Below are 13,112 nucleotides of genomic sequence, written 5' to 3'. Positions count from 1 at the left end.
CCTACCTGTCCACTGATTAATTTGAAGACTTACATTTTACCACAAACATGGTGCTAAGTCCTGTAGGATAAGGCGCCAGCTGATTTGGTTCTTTCTTTGGAGTTGTTTAATCCCAGAAGGAGCACTAATCAAATTTAAAGCTTAAAAATTATTATTTTTATTATTATAATTTATTATATAATTATTAAAGAGTAAAGGGTTGTTGTAGTACCATGATGTTTGGTCATTGTCCTGATAGTTTGGTGGTGGGGCTGATTAAGCACAGTCGAATAGTCTTCCACCAAGAAGAATTATTCATCCTATTCTGAACAGACTTCTGAAGGCAATATCTTACTAGTCAAAAATACACTCACGTGTCTCAGGTAGCATTCCAGCCTACCTCAGAAATACATCTGTATCTGTGATATGTCAAGGAAGAACACAAAGCAACCCTGTGAATTCTGTGAGATGTCCTGATGTGGTACTACCTGTAATGCCAAGAAGATGAGAGCTGTATTACAAGCTTATTTGATTCTACAGCTGTGCAGTAGCTGTGGTTGGTGGTGCAGTGAGAAGTTAGCTGCATGTGAGCTAACTCAGGTTCTTTAACAGGCTAGCCAAAGCACCACACAAAACTCAGTGTAGGTTAATTTACTCTTACTCTGCCAGAAGTTAATACTATATTAATTGACTTGTTATTGTTGTTACAGTGTTGCAGATACCTAAATTAGCTTGTGTAATCTTTTAGTTCTTTAGAGACAGCTAAAATTTCCATTTCCCTGGGCAGGGGAGGTTAGCGGTTTGCTTTTTTGCACAAAGCACCGTTTATGTTGCACATAGGTGAAGAAGGTAAAAGATGCATGGTCATCCAGGTTCCTTGAACATATTGATACAAGTGTAGATGCTAGAACCCGCTGTCCAAAGTTCCTTTTCAGAGCCTTTTATGGCACAAACTTAGACTGGTAAGAAAAGCTAGGAAATAAGTGTTTTCCTTATCCTTCTGGATTCTTCGTAGTGTTTTTCAGGGGGGGCAGCAGGAGGATTAAAACCAAACTCTCATAAGCTGAAAATTTAAAAAGTTACTGACCAGTGAAAACTTTCATGTCTTTTGACAGTTTTGAAGGAAAACAAAAGCAAACCTCGATTTATTCAAACATGGGTTTTGGGATATGTGTTTTGCTGGCTTTCAGGTTTTTTTTAGTCTGTGGTTGTTTTGGTTTGTTTTGGGGTTTTTCCCTGCAATTAGCTAAAATGTCAAAATCAAAAATAGTTCAAATTAGAAGTGGGATTTAGGGTGGGGGTGGTAGGTCAGTCTTAAGTCTGATCCTTTTCCATAATCATAGTTGGTTTAAAACGATTTAAATCCCACTGGGCATTTCCTGGTGAAGCATTCAATCAGATCTGCTTTTGAGGGAACTAGGTGATAAATTATTCTCCTTGTTGTCTCTTTGGATATGAGTATAGATAGTCCCACTCCATATAAATCTGAAAAAAACAAATATGTGGTATGCTACGTTCCATGGAGCTGCATGTGGGATGTGCTTAAGTGCTGTGCATCAAAACTGTGCTGTGATCAGGCCTGAGACAGAACCAGCTGGTTTTCCCCATGCCTTGAGCATGAGTCTGTGCTTGAACCAAGCTTCATCCGGGGGGGTGGGGTGGAATTTCATTCTTTATGTACGTAATCAAAACAGTAAGCCCAGAGACAATAATAATTACAAGACAAATATAACTTTAACCATGTATCTAAAATGAAAACAAATGGGTTTATATATGTATATACACTTCTGTAACAGTACTGAGAACCTCTTGTTCTTGGCACTAAACGTCTATAACATTTGATAGAGCTGCGTGCTTCCCAGACATGATTTTTATTTAAGACACCATCAACCCTCAGGTTTTTTTTTTATTAGTGTAAGAATTAGAAAGTATATCTGAATAAGAGGTATTCTCTAAAATGTTGGAGAAAACAGAAGTGGATAGAACTGCAGTGAATGGTTTTGTGGGTATTCCAAAGCCTATTCTTGATCTCCCTTGTGTCAGAAGAATGCTGCTAAAAAAACAAAAAAGAAATTTGGATCTTATTGCTGGAACTCAGGATCTGCTAGGGAAATAATGCCATGAATTTATCCTGTAGAATCTTTTAATGATTATCACCTGTGAAAAGAAAAAAGGTTAGACGGACCATTAGTCTGCCTTGATACCACAGTTCTTACCAAGAAATACATGGTTTGGCATACATAAAATATAACTTACTAAATACTTGCTTTGATTTTTTCTTTAAAGAATGGAGCAGATGATGTGAAGAGACATAGATGGTTCAGGTCTATAGATTGGGATGCTGTACCTCAAAGGAGACTAAAGGTATATTCTGCAAAATACTGTATAGGATATCACAAGAAATCATTGTTTATTTAAGCTGATCTGTTAAGGTTTTGTTGCCTCTTGTATCTGTGTGTTCATATGTGTGTATGAGCACATGTGTATCTGCACACATCAATAATTATATGCATGTTTGCCCTTTTACACTGCAGAATTAATTATATGAAAGTCTACTTGCATTTTTGTCTGTATACAAAATGTCTAAACAAAAAAAAATCCCTGCTGTGTTTTGCTGAAGTTGATTAGTTAATACAACATTTAATTTTCAGTTTTAGAGTTTTGTAAGTAACTGCTGGTGGTTTTTTGTTTGGGGGGATGGGGGGGGATTGGTGGTTTGTTGGTCTGATTCCCCCCACACACACACCTTGCCCTTGCATCTGTGGAAGTATTTTACTCTGGGCTTGAAATTTTTGAGCCAAGTTCAGGTAAATGCTTTAATAAAATATAAAGCATATGGGAGTATGAGGAATAGGGAAGGTGAGAGATAAGGATTTATGAATGTAATTCTAACATACTTTTTAACGGCACTGAATTCTGGTATTAATGAGGGCAGATGTTTGCAGAAGCTATCAACACTGCAAAATGCTTTTTAAAGTCCTTTGGAAGTGAAACTGCCTTCCTTCTTTCCTTTTTCAAAGTTTTAACTAGTACGATTTCTTACAGCAATGATTTTCAGTAACATAGGCTGCTGTACACAGTCAATCAAGTACCAATTAAATGTTTGGTTTTCCTTTTCTTTGCATTAGTTCCTTACAATGAATTTCTGGCTAGATATCTTAAATTGAGTTCTTGCAAAGTAAATAAGGGATGAAAAAGTTCTTGATGTGTTCTTGTAGACAACATCCTAATACAAAGCTGTAGGTGACTTCTTTCTTTAAAGAAAAAGTTTACCTTGTTTTAAACATGTGGGTTTTGGTTGGGGTTTTTTGGGTTTTTGTTTGGTTTTTTTAAGGATTACTACACCCAGTTTGTTGTTTGACATAGGTCTATTGTAATGAAGTCACATTTTTCAAATTATTTACTGTAAATTCTTGTCACACAAAGAACACAAACTGGATGATAACATGTCTCTTAAATATTTCAACTCGTGAAGTTTATGACAACCTACTGTATTACCAAATAAATAACAAACAAATAATATTAAAAACTGAGTGTTAGTGGTACAAATGAAAAGTCCCAGGTCCAAACATCCTTTGTGTTGCATTTTTATTTAAAAAAAAAGTCACCATGGCATTCAGATTTATTATGAATCCAAAACTTGTTTCTTAATCTTTATGCTGGTTACATTAAGCTTTTAGAAGATGAGATGCTGCTTAATTATACTTCAGAGAAAGGATGTGAATTGGGTCAGAAATTTACTTCGTTATTTCTAGAGGCGGCCATATTCTTCAGAAGTAGTTTTCACAATCTCACTCTATTTCATACTGATGAAGAGATTGAAAATATGAAATAATGGATACAGTGCTCCATTTTTCCCTGTAAAAAGTGTGAATTGGGCTATTGTATAAATAAAGCATTGATTCACAGTCCTGATAAGATCTTAAATATCAGTATTATACAAATAATAGTAACGGCTGAAAGAGATTGACAAAGTTATTTTCTCTAAAATAGAGGATTTTCCTTTCTCTCTTTTTTTATTTTTCTCTTTTTGTGTGTCACTTCACAAAACTGGCTTTCCTGCAAAAATGCTTACAGGGAGATGGGGGTACCAGGCATTGTGCACAGTGGAGCGGATAGCTCTCTGGAGCAGGGCAGATGCTGCACATTTTCTTAAGCATCTGGACAGTATGCTGTGACTGCCACATTGCCAAAGTAGGACTTTGCTTTTGGCTGAAGCTTAGAAGTACCATCCCTCAGGACCGTTTCTTTCCCATTGAAAACCTGCTGATGACATTGTTTCAAGCTGAGAAGCCCCAAAGATCAGATAAGATCTCAGAGCTAGGGGAAGCCAGACTTTTATCTTTTTGAGGAGATACAGAATAACATTTTGCCGTACTTTATAGTTCTCTTTGTGGTATGACTTTATTAGCCAGTTTGGTGATAGTCTGTAAGGTCGTCTTATCCTAAAGTGGTTGGAGTCATGGCGATAGTTAAGGTCTCTGTTACTGAGAAGGGGATAGAGAGATGGATGTCCCTTCAGAGAAGAAAAGGGGTTTGCCCTACATTAACCCCTGCAATTACTGAAATGTTCCAGAAAGGAGCTTTATCTCATAGCCTGTAGACAGAAGGGCAGAGTAATCTCGATGCTAGTTATAAGACAAGGAAAAACTACAGGTACTGTGAAGCTGGTGGGCAATACTAGAAATCCAAAGGATCCTCTGAGGAAAGAAATAGAAAACAGGTATTTCTCTTGGCGCCTCCAAGTTTCCCTAAAAAGGTCCATTTGAATTAAGATGCTTTTACAGACATCCTTGTGAAATGAGTTTCTACAGTGCAGCAGTTTCTTTACCTGCTTGCATTTATTGCTAGGCTAGGAAAAAGCATAGTAGGTAGTGTGAGGCATACACAAGTTAGTCATTTCAACCTCCTTAAAAGCAATCAATCTATTTGAAAGCAATGAAGAGAAGAGGAGGCTTTTTTCCTTCAATTAGAAAGCAGTTACCCACACTGCTATCAGGATTCTTCCTTAGTTGAAAGGAACCTAATGTGATTACACTCCTTTTTGATCATAGGCCACAGAAGAGAGGAGGAGTGAGGAAGGAGAGTGGCAGATTACGCTGTAACGGCACGTGCCTGGAAGCTTAGTTGTAGTAATCTTTTGCAGTAGTTACCTTCAGTCTGCGAAGCAGCTAGAACTTGAGTGCTAAATAAAATAGGTATCTGTATTATAAGTGTCCTTTAACCACAATATTTAACTGCAGTACAGACAAAGTGTTGGAACATGTCTGTGTCGCTGCAAGCATATCTCTGTCGTGCCATTCATTATTGGTGAAAAAGGTGAACTTTTATAAATACGTATTCCTTTTGTTTAATCAGCCTTTTACAGGATTTCTGCTTTAATATGATGGAGAGGAGCTCATTGAGAAAACTGTACTAACATTTTTGTTGTGCTTGTTCTGACTAGCCTCCCATAGTACCGAAAGTATCCAATGATGGGGATACTTCCAATTTTGAAGCTTATCCTGAAGATGACTGGAACAAGACGCCTCCAGTACCGCCTAAAGATCTAGAAATTTTCAAGAACTTCTGAATGAGACATCTACACTCAACAAGGTATGTCCAAATGTCAGGAGTCCTCTTCAAAACATTGCAGGTCTGTGAAAGAGAGCCGTATGCAGAAATTGCATCTTCTGACTCATAACAGTGATTAGTACTTCCTTACAGCTTGTAAAACCAACATGAATCACAGTAATAGATAGTATAATCAAACTGTTGAAATAAAATATTGTAAAGCAGGCTTACAGAATGACAAAGATAGTTTATCTCACAGGCTTTGGTGTTCTACAGTGATGAAGAGTTTTTCTGCATACAGCTATTTAAGTCCTTCTGCCCTTGAAACTTCTTAAATAGTGTGTTAAAAGCAAATATCTAGATTGATTTAACAGATAAGGAAATGTGATTTCCTGATCACAAGACTTTTAGATTCAGAATGAAGACTTTTGTTAGAGGAATAAGATTGTCAGATTAATTCTGTACTCTGGATTCTGTCTTATAACTGTGATAAGTTGGTACTTGTTATTCAATTCACATGCTCCACACTGTATTTTGTATTCTTTTTCCATTATGTTTTGTCGTAGAAACTGGAAGGAAAATGACGTGCTAAGAGCAAGTCTGAAGAAAAATGGAGTTCATACGTAAATGAAGACTTTCTTTGTGGATAAGAATGATACTGCATTCAGATATGCGTATTAGTAGATAGTAAATATCTAAAGAGTTGGAGGCAGGCAAGAATAACTTTTTGCTGTAAACATTTGACATTAGTTCAGTAGATTGTAATATTGATAGTCTACTCTGAAGTAGACTCACTAAAATTATATATTTTAGGATTTTTTTTAACTTATGGTTTAGTTAAGTTTCCTGCTATTCCCAGATCCTTTTTGCATAGTTAACTCATAGACTTAACTTTATAAGTTCATACTAAACTTGTGTAATTAAAAGCACAAATTAGTATATATGTATATAATGAATACAATACAACTAAAGCACAGGAACTGTGCAAAGATGTAAATTTTTGTACTTTGCAGAGTCTATGATTTTTATTTTTCAAATAATGTTTTTCAAGAAGTTCACTAGGAATAAAAATCTTAAAAGGATAAATGAGCTTTTCATCATCTTATATACATTTTATAATTCTTTGTAAAAAATAAAAATAATTAAGTTTTTAAAAAGATTTTTACCTAAAATTTCCAATGCCTCACACTTGCAACCGTAGTACTTGAAAGCAGAAAGACAAGGCATGTTTTATTGTTGATTAAGATGCATCTTAATGGCTTAATATTTATGAATTTGTTACAGTGATGTCTCTTTACAAACCAGGATATTGAGTGATTATACACTGTCTGAAATGAGATTCCTCACATGAAGACTCTCTGTAAACATGCAATTCAGTGCATGCTGATGAAAGGGCTCTAACTGGCTCTTACAGGAGTTGTTCTCTCTCAAGCTTGCTGTCTTCTCCAAATGTAAAGCATGAGCCATAACACACTTTTTTCATTATTGAAATAGTTGTTGTTGAGTGCTTGGCACTTCAGAATATCAGAGGGAAGACTGAATATATATTAGAGCCTGATTTTTCTGCTCCTGCTTTTGGAAATGTCCTAAAGTCTCTGCTGCCAGGAATTCCATATGTACAGAGTTCAAACCTTAGACGTAAGGAGTCTCTTTTTTCATCCTGTACTAACATCTTTCTAGCAGCTTGAATACACTGTATTTAGTACGTATTTGCCATACTGCTTCATTTTAAGTAGCACCAAATATCAGTATGTGCATATGTATGTATCTATGTATATGAATACACCTAAACATGAAGGTAGATTGTATACAAGTCAGGATCTTTTTTTAGGGTTTTTTTTCATGTTCCATGTTGTGATACTTGTGTTAATATAGGGGAATTGATTTTTGAAGTGCTTCGATTTCAAAAAGTAAATACATTCTTTCTGATGTTGGGGTTTTAGATAACTTTTAGTGAAATTATGATATTTAGACCAAAAATATTTTCTTTCGAAAGCACATCAGCTCACTGGAGTTGCGCTACTATGACTGATGGCTCTACATAAAACTGTTTAAGTATATCACGCAGACAGTTTTTCCCACAGACTGCTCTCCACATTTTTGATCTGAAATGCCATAAGAAATGTAGGCCAAAGATTAATTTCTCTGAATTAAATCCTGAATGTTTATGAAGTAGGCATTCTAGAAATAGCTAATGAAATTACCATGTTTATAATTTTATGATAGATCTGCAGCTGGAGTCTCCTTGAGGAAAAGTGACCTCCATTTTCTTTTGTTTAGCTCTAAACAGTACAGAAGTGCTGTTGAGAACTTGCAATTTCTAGGGTATTAGATCTATTTCTTCAGAAAGAAAAATCTAAGAGATTGCATAACTTTTTGCAAAAATGCACAATGTGTGACAAAATCAGGGTATTTCAGAGTGGTGATTCTGGAATATCACAAAGTCGTCTTGACGTTATACAGGTGCCACAAGTTGATGGCCCCAGCTGCCACTCAGTAAATACTGTGTAGGAATGTATAATGGAATACAGGAAAATCTGTAGAAAATGATCATTTTAACCTGGTAAAAATACCTTATTCTCTTGAAAAAATTAATCTGGTCCACTGTATTTTTATCTGTGGAATTAGTTATTCCAAACCAATTGGAAAAACTGAAGCACATAAAGCACAGCTTACTTTGTTTAAGGGGAGCAAGCACAGTTCAGGGTTTTTTTTAATGTGTAAGCTTACAGTATTTTATGGAATCTGAGTACTACAAAAACAGTTTCTTATTTAAAAATGTACATATTGCAACAAGCAAGTGTGCTAAATATAATTTTTTTTTTTTTTAAATTTAAAAACTGCACTGTGTTTAAGTCTTCAAAGCTGAGGAAATGAAGTTGCATTTGACTAATGTGCCACATTGGTGGTTAGAAGTTTTGAATGCTTGAAAAACAGGAGATGGTGGATTTTCTTTTTATGAATCTTATCCATTGCTGGCAGTGGATGCACTGACACTCATTATGATAGAGACTAAAGAAACAAATACAATCTTATTAATAATGCTAATCCATTGACTTAATATTGTTTCCAGAGCCATGTGTACATATGCCTAACTACTGACCTCGTCAGCATGCTTTCTAGTACAAAACTACTGTCAAATTTTTTTAATTAAAATCCTTAACTGAAAAAAAAAAAACAACCCACAACCCAAAGCATTTTTGAAGCATTATTTTAAGTGATCGGTTACTTTCTCTACAGTCTTGGACTTAATGAGCTGTTATTACCTGCCCACTTTATTTATTTGCACAAGTGAGTTTGTTTTATTTTAAGTCTTTGCTGGACTTCATGGCCCACTAACGTAGTTCTGTCCGAGTGCTCACGTGGAAGTCCCCAGATACACACTGCACTAAGGACTCTGGATTTATGGGGGGGTTTTTTAGCAGACTAGAACACTTTTTTATTTTCTGTTCAAGTATGGTATTCTCTGAAGTCCATTTTATTATGGTTGCCTCTGTTAACAAGTGTTTTTGCATATAGACTGTTGCATAAGGACTGTTTTCTTGCAAGAGCCCATAGGCCTTTAGTATTCTGCTTCGGTGAACAAGAATGTTAAACATTAAAAAACAACCTTTATTTTTGAGTTTTTTATATATATATATTTTTAATTGCCCAATTTGAGGTTTTAAGTGATAAACGTGCATTGTAAACTCAATTGCCTTGTAACCAAATGATATAAATGCTTCATGATTTCAATGGAGAACATGCTGTAGATTTTCCTGTAAATTAGCTTGATCAATGAATATGTGTGCTACTGAGCTTTAACTAATGTGATCTTCCACTGTAGAAAGTCATTGTTAATTGATCAAAATATAGGTACTAAACTATGTTTAAATGGATGAACAGGGATTTTGCAGTTTTGAAAGCAATTAAGATATGGCTGTTCCTCAGCCCATCTGCTTGCCATTCAGAAGAGTTGTGACGCAGTGCTTCCTATGCTATAGAATTATTTTTCAGCTTTCAATGACTGTAGCATGATTCCTTTTTGTACTGTACTGTGTACAGACTTTCCATGTTTTGCACTTTTCTATGGCAAACCTTGACTGCTTTATAAACACTCTGTTGTGTAGTAAGTAGTGATAGTGGTAGCAGGCATTTGTGTACTGCATAATTGGCTTGAACTGCTAGACTGCGAGGTTAACTTGGACTAATGTTGTATGTTGCTGGTTGCTTGTTGTAGCTCACATGTATAAGTACTGTTCAAAGTTACAAAGTCAGCCCTCATTGCACAATGAAAATCACTGTGATCTGTACATAAACCTTAGTAAAATTTTATTGCTGTTTAATTTATGTAATATCTGTCAAATCTGGATTCATTTAATAAACCTTTATATCTTTTTAAATGTTTAAACCTAGTTTGCTTCCATTTATATTGGGAGGAGGTAGAGGTTCTTCATCCAAAAAAATTATGAAGGGGAGAGCAGAGGAGTAGAAAAATGACTGTTCCTTCTTTTCAGGAGTTAAGTCTTTCCAGGGCAAGACACAAGTGGTGGAACGTATTTCAGTTGGCGTGGAAGAAGCACCAAAAAGTATATCTTCAAATTCATTTCAGATAGTGCACCGATAATGAAGTGTTAGTTCAGACTTCTCATTAAACTTTGATTATATGACCCTAATTGCTTCGACATTTTCACAACTTAATGACCTGAACGCTGTCCAGCACACTCATTTCAGTCTCTCTCTTTAAGCATCAAAAAATAGAATCATAGAATAGAATCATAGAATCATTAAGGTTGGAAGAGACCTCTAAGATCATCGAGTCCAACCATCAACCCAACACCACCATGCCTACTAAACCATGTCCCTAAGCGCCTCATCTACCCGTCTTTTAAATATCTCCAGGGATGGTGACTCAACCACTTCCCTGGGCAGCCTGTTCCAATGTTTAACCACTCTTTCAGTAAAGACATTTTTCCTCACATCCAATCTAAACCTCCCCTGGTGCAACTTGAGGCCATTTCCTCTCGTCCTTTCGCCAATTACTTGGGAGAAGAGACTGACCCCCACCTCGCTACAACCTCCTTTCAGGTAGTTGTAGAGAGCAATGAGGTCTCCCCTCAGCCTCCTTTTCTCCAGGCTAAACAACCCCAGTTCCCTCAGCCGCTCCTCATAAGACTTGTTCTCCAGACCCCTCACCAGCCTCGTTGCCCTTCTCTGCACACGCTCCAGCACCTCAACGTCCTTCTTGTAGTGAGGGGCCCAAAACTGAACACAGTATTCGAGGTGCGGCCTCACCAGTGCCGAGTACAGGGGCACGATCACTTCCCTACTCCTGCTGGCCACACTAGTTCTGATACAGGCCAGGATGCCGTTGGCCTTCCTGGCCGCCTGGGCACACTGCCGGCTCATGTTCAGCCGGCTGTCGACCAACCCCCCCAGGTCCTTTTCCGCCAGGCAGCTTTCCAGCCACTCTTCCCCAAGCCTGTAGCGCTGCATTGGGTTGTTGTGGCCAAAGTGCAGGACCCCAATATTCTTATGATGTCAGGCACACATAAATCAACCTTTATTTCATCTTCTATCTAGAACTTCGAAAGTCCATTTTTAACAAAATTTGATTAGCTGTTGGTGTTAAATTACTTCTCCCGGATCAATTGTATTATATTTCTTACCCACTAGATAGCTTAATCTTGCAGAGACAGTTACGTAGGCATAGAACCAACTGGATACAGTTTGGACTAGTTAAGGGCTGGGTTTTTTAACTATGTTAGAAACTTTGTGCTTTCTTTCTGCCTGGTTTAATTCTAAATTTTGTGCATTGACATTTTTCTCTTGTAAACCACTATGTCATGTGCTTCAAGAAACTGCTAATGGAAAGTGAAGGAACAGTGCAATGAGCCCTGGCAAGCTTTTAGTCATGTCTTTGACACGAATCAAAAGAACTGCTCAGTTAAAACATACCAAATTTCTGAATGTTAGCAAGTGTCCAGGGCGTTTGTAAAGAATTCGGTTTGTTCTTACCCCAGCCTTTTGCCACGTGGTAGAGTTTTTGTTCATTTGTTCTAACCTGAGTACTAGATCTTTTCTGACTGCACGTACAGCTCCGGATCTTATCCAACAAAGGCCATTTTAAATACGCTTTTTCACTCATGCAGGGCAGGTATGTTTTACTGGTGTGTAACTTTGTCTGGACCATACTCACATAGTATTACTCACTGCTCCCAACTCTGTCTCACTTCCATGGTTCATCAGCCCTTTTTACTGCAAAACACTGTTAAAAGAGCATTTGACAAGAACCCACCCTTCTGTGACCTACTATGAACCAGTAACAGTATGATATTGTAAGAAATGGTTGAAAGCACCTGGCACTGTTGCAACTCTGGATCTTGCCCGGTGCTTTGTGAATTGGTATTTAATTCTCACATATCGAGCTCTTCCTTGTGTGAACTCCTGCTAGCCGCTGCAATCTCAGCTTCAGAATTTAGACAGCTTTTCGCAGGGGTAGTAAAGGCTCCTCTACTGTCCTAGTGGAAGAGTCTAGCCTTCCTTTCTCTCTTCCACTCCTCCTTTCCATCGACCCTTCAAAAAAAGCGCCACGCATGAATGTATGTCAAGCTTCATATTTATCCTTGAAACCAGGAATATTGTAAAATTTTACCAAGCTGAATTGCAAGAATTTCTAGAAAAATATTTGGATACATTGAAAGTCTTGTGCAGGAATATTCCAAAGTGTGACAACAGAAAATTTCAGCAGTAAGTAGGGCTACTATACTAGCTTTGACTTAGGGTATGGTTTTATCTGATTTGCTGCATTTGTTTCAGTGCCAATAAGAAGGAGTTGTTGGGGCAGTTGAGAGCCAAGCATCTCTTACTGCATCTGTAATTTAGGACACAGGCCACTGAAGTCTGAGGGAAATCCCAAAACTGATATGTAACCTGAAGCACAAAAACGCAGGCCTGTCTGACTTCTAGTACATGAAACTCTAAGGCGCTCTGCAGGTGCTGTCTCTACTGCAGTGATTTACTTAGTTTATAAGAGTGTATCACAGATACCTTGAAAAGTGTAGGCTGTTTCAGCTTAAACAACTGACCAACTTGAGATTTATTTTTTTATTTTATTTGTTCCTTCTTGTCTCCAGCATATTGTCCATATTCTGGACTACTGTGGTAAAAAGGCAAATGGAAGAGAGAAAACTATTTGGGGAAACCAAATAAGCTTGAGTTGGACTTTAATCCAAGAAATAACTTAGTATGCCTGAACAGTGTGTACTTGTACTTGCTCTATCACTAAAGGCTGTAGAGAAAATTGTGCCTGTTCTAGCTTTATGCTGGCTGCTAAGCTATAACCTGTTCTTATTCCCAATATTGTACAACTAGAGAGAGTTGTAGGAACCAGAGTTTATTTCAGCTTTAGTCAGTAATTTGTCTAGTTTAGAGGACCCTTGAGACTAAAACCCCTTGGTTGGAGGAGAAAAGTGCTTTAGTTATCATCCTCTTAATTTTCTGTTCTGCGCAAGTGTAAGCTGTGCAGAGAAGATGGTTGTGCTCTGAATGCTGCTACTGTTGTAAATCACATGAAAACAGCAGCTTGCTCAGGCATGCAG

At 37.2% G+C, this 13,112-nt stretch overlaps 1 protein-coding gene across 1 annotated transcript in view; it reads left to right on the top strand.

Moving 5' to 3' along the window:
- The window catches only part of LOC103924790 (cAMP-dependent protein kinase catalytic subunit PRKX), a 31,145-nt gene extending 25,010 nt beyond the window's left edge, over positions 1-6,135 (top strand). Inside the window, exons 6-8 of the mRNA XM_009333378.1 lie at positions 2,266-2,343; positions 5,426-5,574; positions 6,099-6,135. Of these exons, the coding sequence (XP_009331653.1) occupies positions 2,266-2,343; positions 5,426-5,551 (204 nt within the window). The 3' untranslated portion in view covers positions 5,552-5,574; positions 6,099-6,135. The remainder of the gene's footprint in view (positions 1-2,265; positions 2,344-5,425; positions 5,575-6,098) is intronic.
- The last annotated feature ends 6,977 nt before the right edge of the window (positions 6,136-13,112 follow it).

Source organism: Pygoscelis adeliae, unplaced genomic scaffold, assembly GCF_000699105.1.
Source record: "Pygoscelis adeliae isolate BGI_AS28 unplaced genomic scaffold, ASM69910v1 Scaffold69, whole genome shotgun sequence".
In the NCBI taxonomy this organism is placed as follows: domain Eukaryota; kingdom Metazoa; phylum Chordata; class Aves; order Sphenisciformes; family Spheniscidae; genus Pygoscelis; species Pygoscelis adeliae.
The sequence above is the reverse complement of the archived record's forward strand: the minus strand, read 5'-3'. Positions and strand labels throughout refer to the sequence as shown.